At 45.0% G+C, this 21295-nt stretch overlaps 2 protein-coding genes across 4 annotated transcripts in view; one reads left to right on the forward strand and one right to left on the reverse strand.

Annotated features, from left to right (window-relative positions):
- The first annotated feature begins 3747 nt into the window (after nt 1-3747).
- LOC130213311 (ataxin-1-like) lies at nt 3748-16712 on the forward strand. 2 transcript variants are annotated; one of them, XM_056444803.1, is made up of 3 exons: nt 3748-3924; nt 10043-12077; nt 12589-16712. In XM_056444803.1, the coding sequence occupies exons 2-3, from the start codon at nt 10275-10277 to the stop codon at nt 13282-13284; spliced, it is 2499 nt and encodes an 832-aa protein (XP_056300778.1). In that variant the 5' UTR covers nt 3748-3924; nt 10043-10274; the 3' UTR covers nt 13285-16712. The 2 variants fall into 2 exon arrangements, with proteins under 2 accessions (XP_056300778.1, XP_056300777.1); XM_056444802.1 differs by lacking the exon at nt 3748-3924 and adding an exon at nt 6297-6636.
- Nucleotides 16713-17677: 965 nt separating this feature from the next.
- The window catches only part of itga8 (integrin, alpha 8), a 38039-nt gene continuing 34421 nt past the window's right edge, over nt 17678-21295 (reverse strand). For both annotated transcript variants that reach the window (XM_056444557.1, XM_056444556.1), the window contains 5 exons: nt 20322-20432; nt 20094-20207; nt 19347-19448; nt 19127-19249; nt 17678-19042 (listed from right to left, as the gene is read on the reverse strand). In XM_056444557.1, coding sequence (XP_056300532.1) covers nt 18953-19042; nt 19127-19249; nt 19347-19448; nt 20094-20207; nt 20322-20432 — 540 coding nt within the window. In that variant the 3' untranslated portion in view covers nt 17678-18952. The remainder of the gene's footprint in view (nt 19043-19126; nt 19250-19346; nt 19449-20093; nt 20208-20321; nt 20433-21295) is intronic.

Genomic DNA, 21295 nt, shown 5'->3' on the forward strand with positions numbered 1-21295 from the left:
CAGAAGAAGTGGCATAAAGGAGCGTGAAGAGGTGAGTGTATTCACCTCTAAAACAATCGGTTTAGCTCCCCATTTTCTGTCATATTCTCATGTTTTCGGTGTCTTATTTGACAAATCTCGTCCTTTATTTCCACATGGCGTGTCACATGGCATCCTGGCTGCCACTGTGGCTCTTATAACAATTAAGGGAGTCATCTACAGGCAGCATGAGGGGCTCACAGCTTTCTCTGACAGCCGTGTGTGCGTGCGTGCGTGCGTGCGTGTGTGTGTGTGTGTGTGTGTGTGTGTGTGTGTGTGTGTGTTAACAGAGCCATAAAGGGCAGAGGGGTAAGGTAAACAGTCTGTGCTCAACTGGACTCACATATTCATAAATGATACAATGTGTGTCTTTAAAGTCATTATTCATTATTATAAGTACTGAATGGCAGCTGACACACACACACACACACACACACACATGCACAATCAACCACACACGGGGCAGGCTCTAGGTTTTATTGAAGTCGTGGAAAGGTGAGCTGAGCAGCGTGGTGATTCCTCCCAGTGTGTCTGTGCCCGATGGTATTCCTCTCAAGTGGAGTCAGTAATTACTGTCTGGGTTCTGAATGGGCTGTTGATGAAGAGGAGACCTGTTGACTAGGCAGGGATAGTGTGTCTCCTTTTGGAAGAAACAGGAGAGGTCTTCCTAAATGTTCTCACCCCAGTATTATATTTTCTTTCAGATTCCACTTGAGCCGCCACCATAAGTCACTTTAGACAGCGATAATACCTGTTAGGATGCACTATTCTATGTTCGCCATCATTTATAATTAATATTGTGAAAGGTATTGTTCCATCCATCCATTATCAATACCGCTTATCCTCATTAGGGTCGCGGGGGCGCTGGAGCCGATCCCAGCTGACATAGGGCGAAGGCAGGGGACACCCTGGACAGGTCGCCAGTCCATCGAGGGCACATATAGAGACATACAATCATTCACTCTCACATTCACAGCTATGGGCAATTTAGACATCAATTAACCTGCAGCATGTCTTTGGACTGTGGGAGGAAGCCAGAGAACCCGGAGGGAACCCATGCTGCCACGGGGAGAACATGCAAACTCCACACAGAAGGACCGCCCCGACCGGGAATTGAACCCACGGCCCTCTTGCTGTGAGGCGACAGTGCTCGCCACTACACCACTGTGCAGCCCGGTATTGTTCCAGTCACATATTAAAGTTAAAAATAGGACACTGTTATAGGTTAATAGATGTGTTGCGTTGTTTTAGATATTAGGGAGGAGGTTTTTCAGTTTTCATCTAAATCCAGGGGAGGGCCCACTGAAAAGTTTAAAAATAAATGAAAACTAAATAATTTAGTTCAGCTACCCTCCTCACCCAAATGACTGTCATACAGTCCCGAAGCCAGTTTACACTGCATCACATCAGCACTGTACTATTCGGGATGTTCTACCATTTACAATACAGATCATGAATAAACCCATTTCTAAGAAAAGGAATAAATATGATTGAGTGCGATATAAATACACTTTATTTCCAGACTAGTATGCTGGAGTTCCTTTTTTCCTGGTATAATTATAGAAGTGAATATGAGATGAGTAGAAATTCAGGATGCGTGATGTAGAACTAAAAAGAGAGACGGTGAGTGTGTATGTGTCAGAGGGGGAGCGCGACGACCTTCATGTCATTTACTATGACATAACATTAGGTTTCTGGGTGTTTGTGTTTTTTAAAGAGATGAAAAGCTTGAGTTGTCAAGACAACCACGTAAGCTGCAATAGCACAATATCTGATGTGCATTTACTGCAATTATATGTTTGTAGAATAAGGGTCCTAAAATATGTTTGACCCCTGGTATTATCTTGAAATACTTCCCAAACTAGAATGGGCACTCGGTAGAGCGCATACCTTCGCATATCACAAGATTGGGCATTGAATTATGAACATGTTGGCATTAGTTGCATGCCAATTGGATAAAAATTAACCGTGCTATGGTAAAAAGAAGATGTTGACCTTTCCATGACCTTGACCTTTGACCCAATTGTCCCAAAATCTAATCAAATGGTCCCCGGATAATAACCAATCATCCCACCAAATTTCATGCAATTCAAGAAGATTTTGACCTTTTCATGACCTTGACCTTTGACAGCAAAGGAATGAAAGCGATCCCAACGTTTTACCCGATGTAGCAATGTAAAAAACACATCTTTATTTTCAACAATTATTTTAGTATGAATATAAAGGCTATGTTTGTTTGAATATTGTAATATGACAACAAGTGGGGATAACTATTGTTGGCCTTCTGATTGTTATGAATGAGTAGGCTATTTCGCTTGTTTTATTGTCTCAGCTGCAGGTGATAACGCCAAACACTGCCCTCTGCTGCATGAATCTGGTACTGCAGGAGGCTTTCACTGAGGTCACTGAGGTCATTTCAGTGACTTTTTCGTTCCTGGCTTGACTATCCAAATCAGACACCAAATCAACAGCATGGATCCATGTTGATTATTTGTAACGTGTATAAGGACATACATGGTACAAAATGCAATGGATTTTTAAAATGACGTTTTCTTAGTTCATTTATTTTCCCGTTAAAACATCCAACAAACACATTATGGAGATCTTTGGAAACTAAAATTCTGCTCTAACTTTGCTTTCTGACTGCACTTTGTGCACAGAGGTTTTTTTTTGTCACACCATTTGGGGTTTTTCTGATAATATTGGTGATACGTTTGAACAAATTCGACTGAGTTCCTCCTCCACAAATCCCTCCTACCCAATCCTTTAGTTGCCGAAACTATGTTCTGGCAATGTGCGTAACAGGACAGCATTTGTTTGTTTTCAGAGTTCCGACCCCCTGCACACATATCAATGATTTAATCTTTAAATATAATTTAATGAAGGACTCTGTTCAATGTCATTTGGACTCAGGTAGCACTCAACAGCTGCTCTCATCGTGACAATCTTTTCTTGAATTTGACCCTCAGGTGCACCGATCAAAGCAATGAAGCTGAGTAGCTGTTTTACATGTCACGTGCACCCAAACAGAGGTGAGGTCAGTTTCACCTGCCTGTTGCATCGATGCGCCTCCGCTCTGTTCATTAACTGCTGAATTCACTGGCTTTCAATAGGCTCTTTCAGCGTGTCACGCTACACCACCATTGAGCTGCAGCCACGTTACCACCCATCTTTCTTAAATGGGGCTGCCTTGTTGCCATGGCAGCAGGCGCTTTCACATTCTCCCCACATCGCGTGGAGCGCGTGCACGCTGTTCCTCCGCAGCAGGTCTCAGGTCTGCTCTCAGACGAGCCGAGCCAGGGTTATTTACCTCCCGCTCTGATACCAGATGCCCTCTTAATCCAGCCGCCCACGCTCCTCTTCCCGGTGTCTGTATTACTAACGTGTAGTAATAAAGTATTGGCTATCAAGCTGGACTTTGCTGAACAATTTAATAATATCCCCAGCAGGCGTTGTTGTTATTCTTTGGGTATCAATGTAGATTATTTCTAAAGTATATATTCTGTAGCAGTGGGATTAATTGAGGCCAAACATTGGGAATGCTCTCAAATAACCTATTGTATATTTTAAAAAAGCGTGTAATATCAATTCCCCCCTTTAAACTGTGCACATGGTTTCGTCCACTAGTCCTCTGAAATATCCCGGTAGTTCGTCTTCAGACGGTGGTTTCACTTGTGTGGTGCTCAGGACTTTATGTAAACTCGATTCACGTTATGTTACTTAAAAACATAAATAAAGGCTTTTTCTGCGAGAGAAGAAAAACCAGAGTGAGAAGGAAAACAATCAGAAAGTGTCATCACAACTTGCTGTCGGTGTTTCAGTGAGTTATTATTGGTATGCAGGCTCGTTGCAACAGGTGACGTCATTGTGTTGACGAATCAAGCAGCGTGGCTGTCAGTTTAAGAAGTGAGTACTCTTACAACACTGTTTTGATGTGTAAGCCATCACCGACTTTCTGCTAGTGTCTGAACCATTATGTGCAGTATTTTTTTTGCAAATTAATTTGAAAAGACGTAGGCCTACTGGACATTTTCTTGATGAAAAATGCTGATTAATTTAATTATTGCACACCATGGGAATCAGCCTGCCATTTCCCCATGTGTGACTGTTTGCATCATACGTGCTTCCCTGTGCTGTGTGCATGAGGATTAGTGTTACATGTCTGGACATGTCTGCTGCATAAGAGGAGGCTCACTTGGCCCCAGTGAGTTTATGGTGAACATGTAGAACAGAATGTGGGTAATGGTGCTTGGATAATTGTTTGCCGGCCACTGCACAGTTTCAAGGTAATGTGACTATCTATTCAGATTAGTGAGGAGGTCGTGGTTGGAAAAGGTTCACCCAGAACTTAAATTAGAACTGGGTGTGTTGCATCGCAGGAAAGGTCATGCAGGGTTGTAGCCAGCAGCAACATTTCATAGTGGTTTCTGCTGAAGGCTACTCTTTATAAGAGAGGGAGAGGGAGAGAGAGCACTGAGAAGCAGTGCTTAGACACGTCTACGTGTTTGAAAAATTGAGAAATGTAATGTAGAAGCATAGAAATTAATGTTTAGATGGTGAGGAGTAGCGCTGCTGCAAATACTTTACCCAATTTATACAACTACAACTCATCAGGGTCATCAGCTCTCAGCAGTTTATGTTCGTAAGATGTCAGGTTGGACCAAAATAATCAGCATTCAATAATATGAAGTAGTATCTAATAAAAATTAGATAATTCTCCCTAATTTACAGTTTAATGTTTTTGGACTTACAGTATTACAGTACACATTGATGCATGCGTGTAGGTAAGAAAACAACAATGAGAAGTTGTGTGCATAGTCAGGAACATACTGGAGGCCTGTACACTTTTGTTATCATGCAGGTACAACATCGTACTAACCACTGCAGTGGTTTAGGTGGTTCAGGTTCACGTGACACTGCTGCTCATTGTAATGATGAGGTGTGGTGTGTCAGTAAACACATCGAACCATCTAACAGCCAAGGCAGGCGTAGAAGATGTAGAATGTGTTGTTTGCATCGACCTGGCAGCTTCTTGGTGAGCAAAACAGTGTTATGTTTTATTATCAGGAAATACATCTTATCACTGAAGTGGTTCAGTGTGTGTGTGTGTGTGTGAGGTTGAGGGATAAAGACATTTTTCAAATTATACTTGAGGTGGTTTGATTGTTTATAATAATTCACAGGGTAATTTCTACATGCAATTTGGTCACATAACTCCCTTTAGCTATGCACACTCTTGTAGGATGCACCCGTGAGATGGTTTAGACCCCCCGACCCCTCAAGGCAAGATCCTACATGGGTGTAGTACGATTCACTAGGCGCGTTGTTGTCGTAGCAGCATTGTGTGGCTTGTTGCATTTTCCGTGTTTCCCCACTCTGCAGTGGAGCTGGAGGGGACAGGCTGATTGTCCCACCGGCAGACGAGCAGACAGCTGTCTGGCCTGGGGGTGAGGCCACTGCAGCACGGCTCTTTCTGCTATGTGCTGTACACAGTGTGCACAGGATAAGGAGGAGGCCTTCGAAGACGAGGGCCCCAGTGCCAAGTGGCTGTGGCGTGGGGGTGTTTATCAGCGCTGCCCGCCTGCACTGAGGGAACTATCTCTGGGTAAGAGATGAGTAGGCAGAGACCCGGGGAGACCTGGGGAGGGGATGGGAGGTTACTCTGAGCCACTGCAGCTGGATAGAGGTTGATACTCTAATTGTAGAGCAGATCACAGGGCAGATTAGGAAGAGATTTGTCTCTGCAGGGTAAATGCATATGAAAATGAATAAGAAGGAAGCAGTGCATGATAACAGCTCTGACGTGCTGACACACTGAACACACTGAACACTCATCTCTCTGACGGCGTGTGTGCTTATATGTCTCTGCATATATATATGCCCGTGTGAATATCCCAATTCATGCAGTATGTCCGTCTGAGGAAACGCTTTCTGAATCTTCATATCTCTCTCTCTCTCTCGCTCTCTCCTTTCCTCTCTGTGTGATCGTAGACTGGGCGCTAAGCCAAGTAGAGAGTGTTTTTTTGAATGAATACCTGATGCGACTGATGAGGCTGGCTGGGGGAGGAGCTGTGTCAGTGGAGTACTGAGCGAGAGAGAGAGAGAGAGAGAGAGAGAGAGAGAGAGAGAGAGAGAGAGAGAGAGAGAGAGAGAGAGAGAGAGAGAGAGAGAGAGAGAGAGAGAGAGAGAGAGAGAGAGAGAGAGAGAGAGAGAGAGAGAGAGAGAGAGAGAGAGAGAGAGAGCTGGCGGTCTGGTGGCCTTGCATAACACACATTTGGAGCAGCCTTGGACGCAGGACTTGGTGTTCGCTTCAGCGTTGGGGAACTTCTCCACCGTCAGCGCGCTGCAGGCGCAGCGGAGCCTCCACACCGGAGAGAGGGAGGCAGAGAGGAGCAGCTACGGCAGGAGAGAGCGGCACAAAGGAGAGATTCAGGAAGAGGACTCCTGGAAAACGCGTCTCCAACACACTCACAACTCACTCATTCACTCACTCACTCACTCACTCACTCACACACACACACACACACACACACACACACACACACACACACACACACACACTGAGAGGCAGGAAGAATAATTGGACATGCTCTGCAAGCAGTGGCTGTGGAGAGACTGGTGAGTTATTCTTAGTACTCTAACCAGAGGAGGGGGGGTTATCTTTTCCTCTTGATTTGTTGCATAGTATTTTCTGCCCTACTACTACACTCATGCGCCCCCCCCTCCCAGACTCCAACCACAGCATTTGCCCAGAGTCTCAGTTGTGGGCATTGTGGACGCTGTGTGGTTGTGGCTTTGCTCGTACACTGTGTGATTGGTGTTGGTCGGGCAGTGATGCAGAACTCTGGAGTCATTGTGGAGACAAACAGCCTGAACCACTGCCTGTTCTCACTGTCTGCTTCACGGCCGCTCCGCCTCTTAAAGGCACAGGCACCCCTGTTGTACAAAGAAGGCCAGTACAATGGCTCTTTCGGGCATTAGAAAAAAGCAGTACACTGTAGTGATCTGCTATGTGGTTAAAGCAGCTGTATTTGTAAGCGGGTTGAGGGGAGGTCCTACTCATATGCTGCAAATCCCACATGCATGCGCGTACATATTGTCTCCCCCCCCCCTCCTGTTTCAAGCTAGAGCTCAGATTTATAATGATGTTTTTGTTTTCTATATATAGACATTTGCTGTACGGGGTATTCACTGTGTCTGTATGACTGTTATAACAGGTGAAACAGGATTTATAGAATTATTGACAACAGGTTTACCACCCTCCCACAGGGTCATTGCATTAGCTTTTTGCAGGCATATTTTGACACTAAATATTGTATTGCCTTTCTATTGTTTCCTTGCATCAGTCTGCTGCAGAGAAATGCCATTGCTATGAAACCGTGTGGATCTATGAGATGAGTAGAGCACGAGAGGAGACTCGGTACACAGGCCCATAGGAGTCAAGGTGGGGGACTGGAGGAGCTGGCGACTGCTGCGTAAGAGAGGAGATTTAACTCTGCTGCTGGGGGGGGGCTCTCACCTGGAGACAACAGAGAGGCGGTTGAATGAAAACATTTCTTCTGCTCTCCTGCCTGCACAGGAGACGGCAGACAAACACCGCTACACAAACCTATTTCTCAGGTTTGTGCAGCTTTTCATGTGGGAGTATGAAAGAGGATCACATGCAATGCTGGCTCGACCACTATGTCTGTGAGTCGGCGTGAAGAGCGTAACAGCGAGCGTCCTGTCCCCTCTCCCTCTCTGTTGTCATCCCCCCATAGAGGTGACAGTCCTGGGCCAGGGGACTGGTGCTCCGGTGCTTTGTGGCTTGGTGCTGACAGTCACGTCTCAAAAGCCTACCGCTGTTCTCCATTGTATCATGTCGGCCGTCATGTTTGTTGGTGTCAATAGTCTTAATATAGGCTGATGCTGGAACATTGTGTGAGTCTTTTGGCTGCTGTGTGCGTGTGTGTCACTCTGTGCAGAGAGTGCTGTGTACAGGTCATATGAGGAAAGACATCGTCTTCCAGGGCATCCTGTGTCTGTTGGCAGCGATGCTGTGTTTTCTGTGGCCGTTTGAAAATCAAATATTGCCAGCTTTGTCTTCATTTTTCTGCTATAATAATAGAAGGTACTTGTGCTTGAGATGTGATGTCATGACAGTGTTAACACGGTGTTGCTGAGGTGGGGTTGTTGCCAGTGAGCGCTGCTGCACAGTGTAGCTCGGGCTGTAGCAGCGGCCGTGTTGCTGATCGGGAACCTCTCAGCGTGGCGGGGGCTATGGCGCTCTGATGCTGCAGGCGCTGCTCAATGTGGGTCAGGAGAAGCAGCACTCTGTCTTCTCCCCTTTCCCCATTCTTCTTTTTATCATTCCTAATCTTCTTTCTTCTCTCACCTCCCTCTTACTCCTTTCCCTCCTTTCCTCTGTCATCTTGCTCTGCCTTTCTCCCTCTACACACTCTCCTCTTTCTGTTTCTCTCCAGCTCTGCTGCTCTTCCCCCTTTGTTACATCTGGTGGATCCACCAGGCTCTATGGCGAGGTGAATTACAGGGTTTTGCTGCTTTTGGATGCAGTGACCTTGTCAAAGCCAACAAAGGAGGTAGATGCAGCTAAATAGAAGCTGACCAAGGTCGCCTTCTGTGTGTCCACCCCCCTTACCCCTCCCTCTGTCTTTATGTAACACGTCCGTGGCTGCCTGCTGTAGTGAACCTCCTCCTGTAATATGAAAATACAATTTAGCCTCTCAGATAGCCGAGCACCTCTGATTGTAATGTAGATGTAGACACGTGAATGAATGGATGTGTGAGTTTGTGTCAAGCACTCCATCTCTGTGGTGCTTCTGGCTAATGAATAACTCTGAGACGTGTGCGTTGACCCATAGATAAGCCTGCAGGAAAGAACAGGCAGTCTAAAAAAAACAAAAAAAACGTGAGCTCGTGGCAAGGAAAATGCTGCTTGTAGTTGTTGTTAAATGATTGTCTGCACTGCACAGTGTGTGTGGTTTCTTGTGTGTGCATGTATAGGCTTCATGAGCATGCATACATCGGAGTTGAGTCTACAAGACTGTGTTTTGGGGCAGCGCTGCAGTCAAACATTGATAACGGCTCGCTGCTGTTGTGGCTTGTTGACACAGTTAGTTACCTTTCGCTAACTGTACGTCATGATCTCCACTAACCTCCACATTTCTTGCTCAGAATAAAGAGCTTTTAACAGCACTTCCCTCGCCCTTCTGTCTCTCTCTCACTAAACCAACTCAAGGACCTACTCACTCATTGTTTGTGGTCCACTTTGTATTTGAAACTACTCAAACAGGGTGAAGCGTAAAGCCTTTGCTAGAATATTTTTGAAATACTCATTTACGCTTCTTGCAGAATGTTCCAGAATCACATTTTAAAGACATATTGTTTTCACTGGTGAGCCCACTGACCCAGAGTTCCTGTCTGGAGGTGGATGTTATATTTAAAGTAGCCCCACCGACTCAACACAATGCAAGGGAGTGTTAAAACAAAGACATAAACATAAGCTCCTCTGAGGCTGTTATTCTGAGGTGCTGCTATCCGCTCTGCTTTCTTACTCCAGAACCGGGAGCCAGATAACAGCCAACAGCAACGCTCATGCACATGAACGTGCACACTCACCCTAGACACACTTACTACATAGTAACTGCTTTGTTCTGGGCACATGAAAGAGTCTTTTCTATGTTCTGTAAATGATGACGCGTAACATTGTACTGTACTTTCCAGTACGCCACATGGAACTGCTGGTTGAGTTGTGAGTAGTCGATGTAGATCATCAATCGGCATCTTCAGAGGTTCATCATGGAGAAATATGTACACAGAATGGCCTCGTGGCGAGAGAAAGAACAGCACCTCCACAAACATGATAGTGGTGACTTTTATCAGGGTGAAGCATTTCTTAGAGTTACGTTTTTTAGTGTTTTTCATTTGCAGCTGGAGCGCTTACAAATCTAAACTGCATAAGATTTGGACTGAATTTGATGTAATTTTACCTGAATATCTGATTTGAGCTTTTCTCTGCCATCAGATTCCTGCCGACGTCGTGGAAGAGGTGGATCGGTCAGAGATGATTCCTCATGAAGTCTATGGAGCTCATTTTGTGAGCTGGAGCTACTCCATCTTCTCTGGTCTGAGACCTGGAGCTGTCTCCCAGTGAACACAAAGAGAGCCGGAGCCACACAGAGAGGCAGAGGGAGACAAAGGACGACCCAGAGCCACCGAAAAGCACTAACTGGGAATATTAAAACCCCACTGGCACAATGAAATCCAACCTGGAGCGAAGTAATGGATGTCTGCCTCCTAAGAAGCGGGAGATGCTTGCTCTGGAGCAGAGGCCAATGGCCGTAGCCACAGCAGCCCCTCCAGCTGCAGTGGTGACTGATAGTCTACACACAGAGAACCTCGCATGGCTGGCCAGTGTCGCCAGCGAACGCTGCAAATCCAGAGACGCTGAAACCCCAAGATGTCCCATCTCCTCCACTTCCTCCTACTGTCCCTCCACCTCGATCCCTTCCTCGACCACCCCTCTGTCTGCGGTGCCCATGGCTTCTCTCCCTGCAGTTTACCCCACAGCCCTTCACCAGCAGGCCGGGACTATCCAGTTTGCTCAGCTGGGACCCAACGTTCAGTTCATCAGCTCTGGGCCCTACGCTGGCTACATCTCCTCTCACATCATCTCCGCCAATGCCGGCTCTGCACTTAACAGCTCTAGCATGGCACCGCGGCCCCAGCTGGACGGCTACACCACTGCCCTCATCTCCCCCAACACCAAAGGGGAGCAGCAGTTCCACATCGGCCTCTCCCCCACAGAACTGACTCCCGTGTCGCTCCCTAACTCTCCCCAAGTCACCAGCCAGTACATTCATCTGGACAGCCGAACGCCTCTGGCTGTAAGCGGGAACACCATCGCTTCGCCCACGGCCCACCTCCAGCTCCACCCTCACACGGCCGTCCTGCCTCAAACGCTAACCCTGGCTCCCTCCCAACTTGTGGTACAGTATGCAGATGGTTCAGTTGGAAAGAAACCAGAGGGGCATGCTACGGGTGTGCTGAATGGGGAATTTGAGGTGGTCAAACAGACTAAAACTCCCAGTCATCATGTGAATCATCAGCATGTCCAGAGCTATGAGACCAGACACATCCTCCTGCCTGCAGACTACGGCCAACACCCTTCAGGACTCCAGACCTCCCTGGTGCTGTTGGCCCAACCCAACCATGGAGCTGAACGGGAAACTGGCTTCAATAAGTTCTCCTTTGTCCTGACTGAGAAGGGAGGCATCTGTTTGGGGAAACCGGTGTCGAGATCCTCCTCCTTCACCTCCCTCTCTTCCTCAGATTTGGTTAAATCGGTTGCTCCTCACACAGTCATCCAGACCACTCTCGCCCACGAGGAGCTGCCAGCCAGTCTGTATTCCACCACACAGCCGCCCATCATTGGCTACATCACCAGTGCAAATCCGCACGCTGTCAGCTACCATGCGGCGCTGCCTCAGCACCTGGTTATCCCCAGTGGCCAGTCCCTCCTCATTCCAGTCAGCGGGACCAATAACGGCACCGACATTGAGGTGAGTCGTGCTGTCAGCGCCCTGACCGCTACGACTACCCCTCATATATCCACCGCCATGCCGCATGCCTATCTGGCCACAGCTCTGTCCAAGTGTGAGGCGCTTGGGCCAGATGGAAGTCAGCCACCCCCTGCTGTCGCTCAGGCACCCGCGATGCCAGTCCTGTCCTCAAACCCGGCTCTGGCCATGGTGGCAGCTCCCTCGCCAACTCCTGCTCCGGTCCCCAGTCCCGCCCCTGTTTCCATCCAAGCCTCCCACTCCATCTCCTCTCCCTCTTCCCCTGTGGCGCTTCCTCCGTTCTTCATGCGAGGATCCATCATCCAGCTGGCCGACGGGGAGCTGAAACGCGTGGAGGACCTGAAGACGGAGGACTTCATTCAGAGTGCTGAGATTAGCAGTGAGCTGAAGATTGATTCCAGCACCGTTGAGCGGATCGACAGTGGACAGAGTCCCAATGCCGTGGTCATACAGTTTTCTGTGGGAGAGCTCAAAGCCCAGGTGAGTTACTCCCCGTTCATCATTCTGGTATGCTGCAGACTTTGGTGCCAGTGATAATATAATAGCAATACACACGTAAATAAATAGTTGCCATAATTGTGCATTCTATCTGAATGTAATGGTAGTGATGAGAAATTGATGAACGGGATCCACGAGCGATCCGTGCAAAGCTCCCCTTGTGCTCATGATGCATTTCACATGTGATTAAAACACAATACTGATATATCTGCGATAAGCTCAGGGTTTATTGGCTGTGCGAATAATTAATGAATGTTTAACAGAGTCGTCCAAAAAAAAAAGCAACATTATTTCCCCTTAAAACCTGCAAAATGTGAAAATGTTTCGTCACACTAGACAGATTTTTGTTTTCATGTGCGACCGAAATGGTCACACTCACTCCGAGACGCATCGGGACTTCAAACCGTTCAAATGTGTTTCTCTTCTAAATCCTCCACCAATATCTCGGCCTGTATCCATTTCAAAGCTAACGCTGTCCGTTGTGCGTCTGCAGGTGTGTGTGGAGGTGCTGCTGGAGTATCCCTTCTTTGTGTTTGGCCAGGGCTGGTCCTCCTGCTGCCCGGACCGGACCACCCAGCTGTTTGAGCTCTCCTGTGCTAAGCTGTGTGTGGGTGACGTGTGCGTGTCGCTGACCCTCCGCAGCTTGAGGACCACTTCAGTACCAGACAGCCAGGCTTTGGGGACCAAGCTGAAGACCGGTCACTTCTCTGACTCTTGTCACAATGTGGATCCCCCCGTCGTGAAAATGAGTCCCAGACGAAACACCGCGGGCAGAAATAGCGGCCTCATGAAGGCTTCCAGTGTAGACAGGCTGGAGAGGGAGCAGGTTACTGGACCAGGACCAGGACTAGAGCTACCACCGGGACTGGGACTAGTTCCAGGACCAGGGGAGGGGATCTATGGAGCTGGACCAATGCTCGCAGTCTCTGGGACTGTAGAAGTGAGACAGGAATCAGTGAAAACAGACACGCCTGCTCTTACCAAAATACAATGCGGTGATCCAGAGAGACCGGCAGCCCGCAAGAGACGCTGGTCAGCTCCAGAGCGCGACCAGACTGACCGAGCGGAGGAGGAGCCTCCTCTGACTCTGCCCAAACCTTCCTTCATCCCTCAGGAGGTTAAAATCAGCATAGAGGGCCACTCCAGGATTGGGAGTGGAAGGTGCTTGAATAAAAGAATAGACTGTTGAGAGAACTTGGAGGAATTTTGATTACCTGTGGTCGGCTTTGTGTTTATTCCCTCTCTTTCCAGACTACTGTAATATAAGCTGAGTTTACACAGTATTTACACCTTTTCTTTTTCTTCACCCGAGTCTGATATCTGCCATGAAGTACAGTAGAGCGCCTTCACAAGTGGTATCAAATATGAGATCAGTGCAATCATTGCTGAAAGCAAAAATGAATGCAGCGTGAATGTTGAGCATGAATGGAAGTCGGACCCCCGAGAGACTTTTGAGCTGCGTGTCGCACATCGTGAGCCGATACTCATTTGTCCCGTGGCAGTCGACCATTCCTCTAATCACACGAACAAGCACAGACCCCGATGTCAGCGTGTACACAGTGGGGACCCATATTTTGATTATCAACCGGTTTGTTTCACTGTTCATTTGGTTTGTCGTGATGTTTAGGAGAGGTTGGAGTCAAAGAGAGACCGCGTTTCCATGACGATGCTCAATCACTAAGGCCGGGATCTTTGCTGCCTTGAGTTTCGGATGAACTTTTTATTTAATTACATTGTTTTCATTGTCATACCGTTGCAGATGTGTGCGCTGCCACAGTTGCCTGTGTGTGTATGTGTGTGTGTGTGTGTGTGTGTGTCTGTCCGTGTTTTCCGTGTGGCTGTCAGATGGAGCGCAGCATTACGGTGTGTCTAAGTGGCCGTAGCTGTGAGCTCCGTTGTCCATACAACCTGCAAATATCAAGACTGAAAAGGCCTGAATGTAAGTCTCTAAATTAGTCTTCAATCAGTGTTCAATCCCGTTGCTTTTAAAATGTGTGGGGGACAGCAGTTGCACATGGGTGCTTTTCTCCGATGAAGTTCCTGCATTAAATTGACCTCCATAGTTTAGAAGTCTCATAATTATTTTCAAAGACAGCATGTGTCACTTATTAATGTGCAGCCTTAACCATGCTGTGTGCAGCATTTCAGATCTGTACACATAGGAAATCAACATAGTATTTCTATGTCATAATACAAATGAGATTTTAGCAAATATATGTATGTACTGCAATAGAAACTCTAGTTGGCCGACTTGCCGAACTGCATTCATTTATTATTTTGCCACTTGAGGGCAACGCTGACATATTTTATATGGCAAACTTAGAAAACGACTGAGCAATTATACATCAACACAGATGATTATACTTTTGGAGTCTGATAAATAAAGTCCAGTTGACCCTCCTATTCTCAATCTTGGTCACCAGCTAGTTTCTAACTTTGTCCTGTGCAGGAAGTGTAGAATGGATTGATCAGAGCTTTTCACTGAAACAACTACCTCCTGCGCCTCAAAGCCACCGGGGTGAGAGAATGTTGCATAAAACCAAAACATTGAGCTGAAGCAGGCTAAAGAGCAACGGCAGAGTCTGGCAACCATAGACTCTCTTGACGTGACACATAACCATCATTATACAAACAAAGTTAATACAAAGATGCTGATGAAAGCTACTTTAAATGCAAACACACAATAAAACAAAAGTAAATATGGCATATACATAATATAAATATATATACCTAGTTCACAGCACCACATGTAGTTTAGGGTAAAACCTGTTTTCCTTAATGCTGGCATGCCTTTCTAAGTCCATACCTGTTATATCAGAGTATGGCTGTATGGTTAAAACCAATTTCTTTCTTGTAGATCTGTGTACACGTAATGATTTTGAGTAGAGCCATACTACATATTCTGCAGTTCATACTCAGGAACCGTGTGTGTGTGTGTGTGTGTGTGTGTGTGGGTCCGAGACAGCAGGTGTTTGTCCAGTCTGTACATGTTTGTGTCCTGAGCAGCAGCACTTTGATCAAGCGTCCAGCAGGTGAGTGTGGTGGTGTCCCTGTTCCTCAGCGGTTAGATATAAAGAGATTAACCAACTGACTGTTTTTCATCCGTGCCACAGGGATATATATCATTGAGAGAAAATATGAGATACCAGGGCAGGGAATGTAAACACACATCTCAACTTTATTTTTGATGACTGACAGAGATACTCTACAGAGAAAGAAAGAGATGTAGAGCCAGTGAGAGTTGATCATGTACAGTAAAGTGTATCCTAGAGAGTGTACAGGTGTGCGTGAATGTGTGTGTGTGTGTGTGTGTATATAGATAATCTAACCTTTATGTAGCCTATGTACTGTATGTGCCACAGCGCCTCCTTCTTCAATCATTCCATTCACTCACCAATATCAAGTGGTTCTGCTATCGTTTCGGTCAGTTCAGGTATTGATCTAATGTTCTTGGATGTGCTGCAGTTCTTTGGAAACGTCGACGTACATCTGGCCTCCTCAGAACATCATTTAAAAAAAATCATAATAGCCATTAACCTTTGATAACTCCTGGAAGGTGTTTATAGTAACCCCAGTAACCAGACTGTTCTCTTCTGTGTGTGTTTGACTGCTCAGGCGTAACACTGCCCACGACTGTTCTTCACCAAAATGATGTGGTCTTATATCCTTCACTGTTGCATAGTAGAGGTACTGTTTCATCAGTGGGTCTTTGTAGTCATTTCCTCTTGTGAGCCTGGCCTGTGTTTGTACTATTTTCCTTTTTTTTCCTCCAATTACAGACCTGCAATGACATCATGACACAGACACATCTTTAAAATCAAGGACCGATGCTTAAAGGAATAATTTCACATTTTTGCGAAAGACACTTTTTCGTATTCTTGCTGAGAGTGAGGCGACTCGTCAGCAAGGAAGCAAATAAGCACATTTCCCCAAAATGATGCAATGTACCTAAAAGGCCCCGCACACCCACAAGAGGTGTATGCTCATAAATATGCTTAAACTGGGCCACTAACATTTGTAAGAGCCTTTCTAAATACTATTGCATATGGTGTATAAGCACCGCCTTGTGGTGATCTATGGAATTGCACTTTGTTATATGGGGTGGGGTTAAGTCTAATTATACACAAGTAATGTACAGCATGTCTGAGAGAAGCTGTACTCCATCAGTACAGCATCTCAGTGATTTGTAAATAGCCAAAGTCTTCCATTATAATGTTGGTAAGACTTGCTGACAGTGGAGAGGAGACACACTGATCCTGATGTACAGACCTTTGAAGTGAAGTTTAATTTAAAAGTACGTCATTTATTTGAAAGAAATAAAGGATATAGCGTCACCTAAGATACTTTTCTTTCGCACCAGCTCAAAAAACTGGAAATTATGGGAGTAAAAGACTTTAAAAAAGGGGGGGATTTTGTAAATCGGTCTGTTTGTTGAATACATCTCAGCCAAGATGCAGTATGTCCTACGTACAGTATGTCGTAAGTATCAATAATGTTCCCTTCTTTTGATGGTGTTGAGGTTTGCGTGTCAGAAACTGTTTAATCTTTACTTCAAATGTTTGATTTGACATTTGATCAAATATATTCAAAGAAATAAAATCTAAAGAATAACCGTGATATGTCTCTTCTGTTTGTGAGCATGATAAAGACGGAGGTGTGCGTTATGGAAACACTTTGTATGTGAATATGTGTTTTTTCAGCTGTGTGATAAACATTGATGCCCTACCAGGACAAGGTAAAGGATATGTTGTTGAAAAAAGTAATACAAATGTACATACATAAACTACAGTAAACATATTGATAAACGAGTCATGGTATAGCATATCAGAAAAGGTTATAGTATTAGAAGACATCGTAAAGTATTTTGAAATAAGTCATGATGGTGTCATAAAAGTTATATTATGTCAAGAAATATTACGAAAAAGTCAGAATATGGTATGTCATTTAAAAGTCACAGTATATATTTAAAAAAATCCTGAACAAGTTCATATTATCGTATGTTGATATTTGTTTTAAGTCTTCTCGGTGTACAAAAAAATGTCTTTACAAATAAATCATATCAGTGTATGTCATAAAATGTAATAGAAAAGTACTCGATCGGGTGAGCGAGGTCGCCGGGTCATTGAGGAAGAGATTTCTAACCACTGTTAAACGCATATGACGTCACATGGTTGTTTAAATCATCGCCACTAGAGGCCGCTGTCTCGCCTTACGCGTGAGCCGCACGTTTCACTTGGCCGCTCTTCCTTGTGTATTTCTCCACCGCACCACTAGGGGGCGCTAGAGCGCTTCCTCTGAGGTGGAGGCACGTCGTTATTAGATGACTGACTGGACTAGACTTTGAAAAGTGGTGGCTTCATACCTTCACAGCTACATGTCTATCCGCATGTACTTTGATTACATCATTTTCAAAGCATGTTTGATCGATCATTTTAAACTTGTATAAATAATTGGTTAATGTTGTTTTTCATGTTTCTGTGCTCTTTTCAACAAAATGCATTAATGATTTCATCTCTTAACACCGTGGTGGACAAGAATACATCGTACAGTTCAGTTTACTAATATACAGCAAAGGACGAGACTGAATAATTAAAGAACACTTTAATCAGATAAAACATCAGTCTAGATAAAACAAATATGACTAAAATATGACATTTTCAAAGTTATTTGCTGCCTGTGCACAACACATTAATAGTAACAATGGGCAATATCAAACACACTGTTGAATGCCATAACGTGTGTGTACACAGAACGTCTACAGCGCATTTCTGTTTCTTTACAGCTAGTTTTTAAAGTCTTATCAACTGTGACTTTAAAAAAATTCCCCCAAAACAGATACAATCAAACCTCGAAGTAGCAGGGCGGCTCCGGCTGATAAGAAACGGTTTGTTATCTCCAAAATAAAAGTTCTGAAGTAAATCTATTATTAGAGATAATAAGTTAGTTATTTGTCCATTCACTTGTCAAACTAGTGTGGTGAGGCGTCTCTGTAAACCGGTCCTAATTGTTTCTAATAATAGCTTTTGTTGCTCAGCAATAATAATATATAAAATATCAATTAATTCATAAACCATTTAAACATTAATCTCTAATAAAACAATGCCAGTGTAAACAAGCTTCAGTATCACGCAACGCTGAAATATTGCACATACATTTATAAATATAGACATCAACTTTGGGGCTTTGTGATTATGCATGTGGCTGCATCTGTGTGTGTGTGTGTGTGTGTGTGTTCATGTGTGTGTGTGTGTGTGTAATACATCTGTACACAGACCAGTTAATTTGAAGGATAAATTAAATCAGGTGGGAAATAATGAAAGGATAAAACAAGAGGCACTGAATAAACACACACACATGAATAGTTCACCCCACCCCCCACCACACACAGCCCCACACTCCCACACCCACGCGCTCACACACACACACACACACATGCGTACACACACCCACACACGCACACACACAGGTACACACAAACACAGACACACACACTTGTGCATAGACCTCAAGTATCTTTGTGCCCCACTTACACACACAATTTAAAGCATTGTCTCCACAACAAAGTCCATTCTGTCTTCGGTCTTCATCCCGACGGATAAACAATGGCCGTGTGTGAGATTGAGCCTGTTAAGTGTGTTTTAGCCCCACTCCGGCTGGTTTGAACCTCGTTCTTTGGTCCCAGTCTGTGCGGCGCTGAAGTCTTCAGTGTGTCAGTTTCATTACCGTAAAGGTAGAAGACCTCCAGCAAAGGAATGTAGGGTCCAACTAATACAGATCTCAGATCTGGTTTAAGTTACTCAGAAGGGGCACGTCCCTCTCAAACCACCGTCCTCCACTCTGGAGCTGTCCGTATCCTCTTAGGCGTCCCCTGTTTGATCAGATGTCAGCTGCTCCTGGTCGGAGACGTTATCGTCAGCTGGCGGCCGCGCCCGGTCAAAGAACCCACACTGAGGGGAAAACATGATCCCATGAGTGCAATATTGGAATAACAAACAAACAACCTCCAGGAATGCTGGATGAAGATCATGTACCTTCCACATGGCTAACGTTAACATGGCCAGCACCAGCAGCCCCAGCAGTATGGCCAGGATGATGACCCAGAGCGGAACAGCAAACGACACATCGGGAGTACCCCACAACACCAGGGTCCCCATCTGCAGGACAAGCACAGACACGGCGAGGTGTTGCTAGCGGCTGACACGCGGCCTCTTTCTCAAAGTCACACACTTCTGTTCTGAGCCTGCGTCTTACCGAGGTGGAGTGTTGAGGCAGGGTGGAGGGTTGGATGCGGTAAGGCAGGGCGGTGACGACGAAGGACACGGTGGAGTTGAGCATGTACGGGTCGTTACGCCGCTGTGAGACAAATACAACTCGGTTATTTGAGCGACCACATATTATAAATATTATGTTGCTTTGTAAGACAATTATCAGAGTTTAGTTTAGCCTTTAATGTAACATGGGCGAGTACCTAATACAACGATAATTTGAACATCTAAAGTGTCCAATTCCATGACAACTGGTCCAACTCCACCTGTTGATGACGATCATGTGATGTAATCAGAATTGCTCCAGAAATGATACTAAATGGACCCCTCGGTGACTTTGCCTTATTACCTTCGCATTGAAAATGTGGAAGGTTATGTTTTGATCGCCATGTATTTATTTATTTATTTGTATGCCTGTTACTCGCATAACTAAAAAAGTATTAAACTGAATTGCATGAAATTTGGTGGGATGATTGGTTATTATCCGGGGACCATTTGATTAGATTTTGGGATCGATCGGGTCAAAGGTCAAGGTCATGAAAAGGTCAAAATCTTCTTTTTACCATAGCGCGGTCAATTTGTATCCAATTGGCAACTAATGCCAAAATGTTCATAATTCAATGCCCAATCTTGTGATATGCGAAGGTATGCGCTCTACCGAGTGCCCGTTCTAATTAACTGCTGTTTTTAAAAGCAAAGCATCCCAAAAAAATCTTATTATTAAGACACTGACCTGCAGGAAAGTGTGCGCCCAGAGTCTGGAGCGGATCTTCACCACGGCGCTCTGACCGCGATCTAATCGGCCAACGATGCATAAAATCTTCAGACAAGAGATATTGGTGCAATTCTGTGGGGTAAAAAAAAGACGCAGAGCAGAAAAAAGCAAAGACAGATTAAACACTTGTGAATTACGAATGAACATTTGGTTTCTTGAGGGAATGTTCATGTGTGTGAGGCTCACCAAGGTTTTACCGCTATAACCGTCAGAAGTTGATCGTTTGTGGCGACGAGAAGAAGCACTGGTGTTCCTCAAGAAGCCCAATAATTCAGGTGTGTCCTGGAGAAAGGAAATCTGAGAGAGAAAACGAGAGTTGTCCACAAGTGACCATTTCACTTTTTGCATTTTAGCAACTCAGCTGGTAATGATTCTTAAAAATGGGACATGATGACGCAAAATACAAAGGAACATGAATGCTTGATTGCTTTCCTGCTCACAATCCTCTGTTATTTATTTTAGTAAACCTTCTATAGCATGTGTTCGTGCCTTTTATAGGACATGTATTAGTTAAAATACACAGATTATAACATATTGGTGGTTTAGTGAAGGATGACCTTAGGATAGAGAATGCATGTAAAAACAATAATTTAAAGATGTTTTAAGAAAGGTAACAACGTACAAGGAAATCACCAGCTGTGGAAACGTGTGTGACATTTATCGATCTGATCAAAAGGTTAACGTTAATCGAAGGACATTAGCGGTGTTCAGCTCAGACAGCTGACAGACAGAGGGGCGTGAGTCACGGCTCACGGACAATAGCTAGACATTTAATTATGTATTTAATTCAGTTTACAGTCACTTTAGACCGGACATCAGACAACGTTCTTTAATGATTTTAGCAATTTTCAAAATAGTGATCAACACATTTTCCAATAGCTGACTGATTGATTAATAGATTGATCAATACTTCTGTAGAGGCACCGAGGAAGGAGCCGGGAGAAGACAGCATGGAGCTCCATGCATGTTAACTTTTGAAATAATAGTTCTGACTGTCAGTGAGAATCAATCAGTCTCGGCTCCACCGGGACAGACGGTGAAGATGATGGGAAATCGGATATTACCTTTAACCACATTTAGTTTTTTGTATATATGATTACAGCTTGTAGCGCTTCACTTTCTGAAACTTAAAAAAGAAATCACTTCATGTTTACTTTTAG

The sequence above is a fragment of the Pseudoliparis swirei genome, chromosome 22 (genome assembly GCF_029220125.1).
Source record: "Pseudoliparis swirei isolate HS2019 ecotype Mariana Trench chromosome 22, NWPU_hadal_v1, whole genome shotgun sequence".
NCBI lineage: Eukaryota > Metazoa > Chordata > Actinopteri > Perciformes > Liparidae > Pseudoliparis > Pseudoliparis swirei.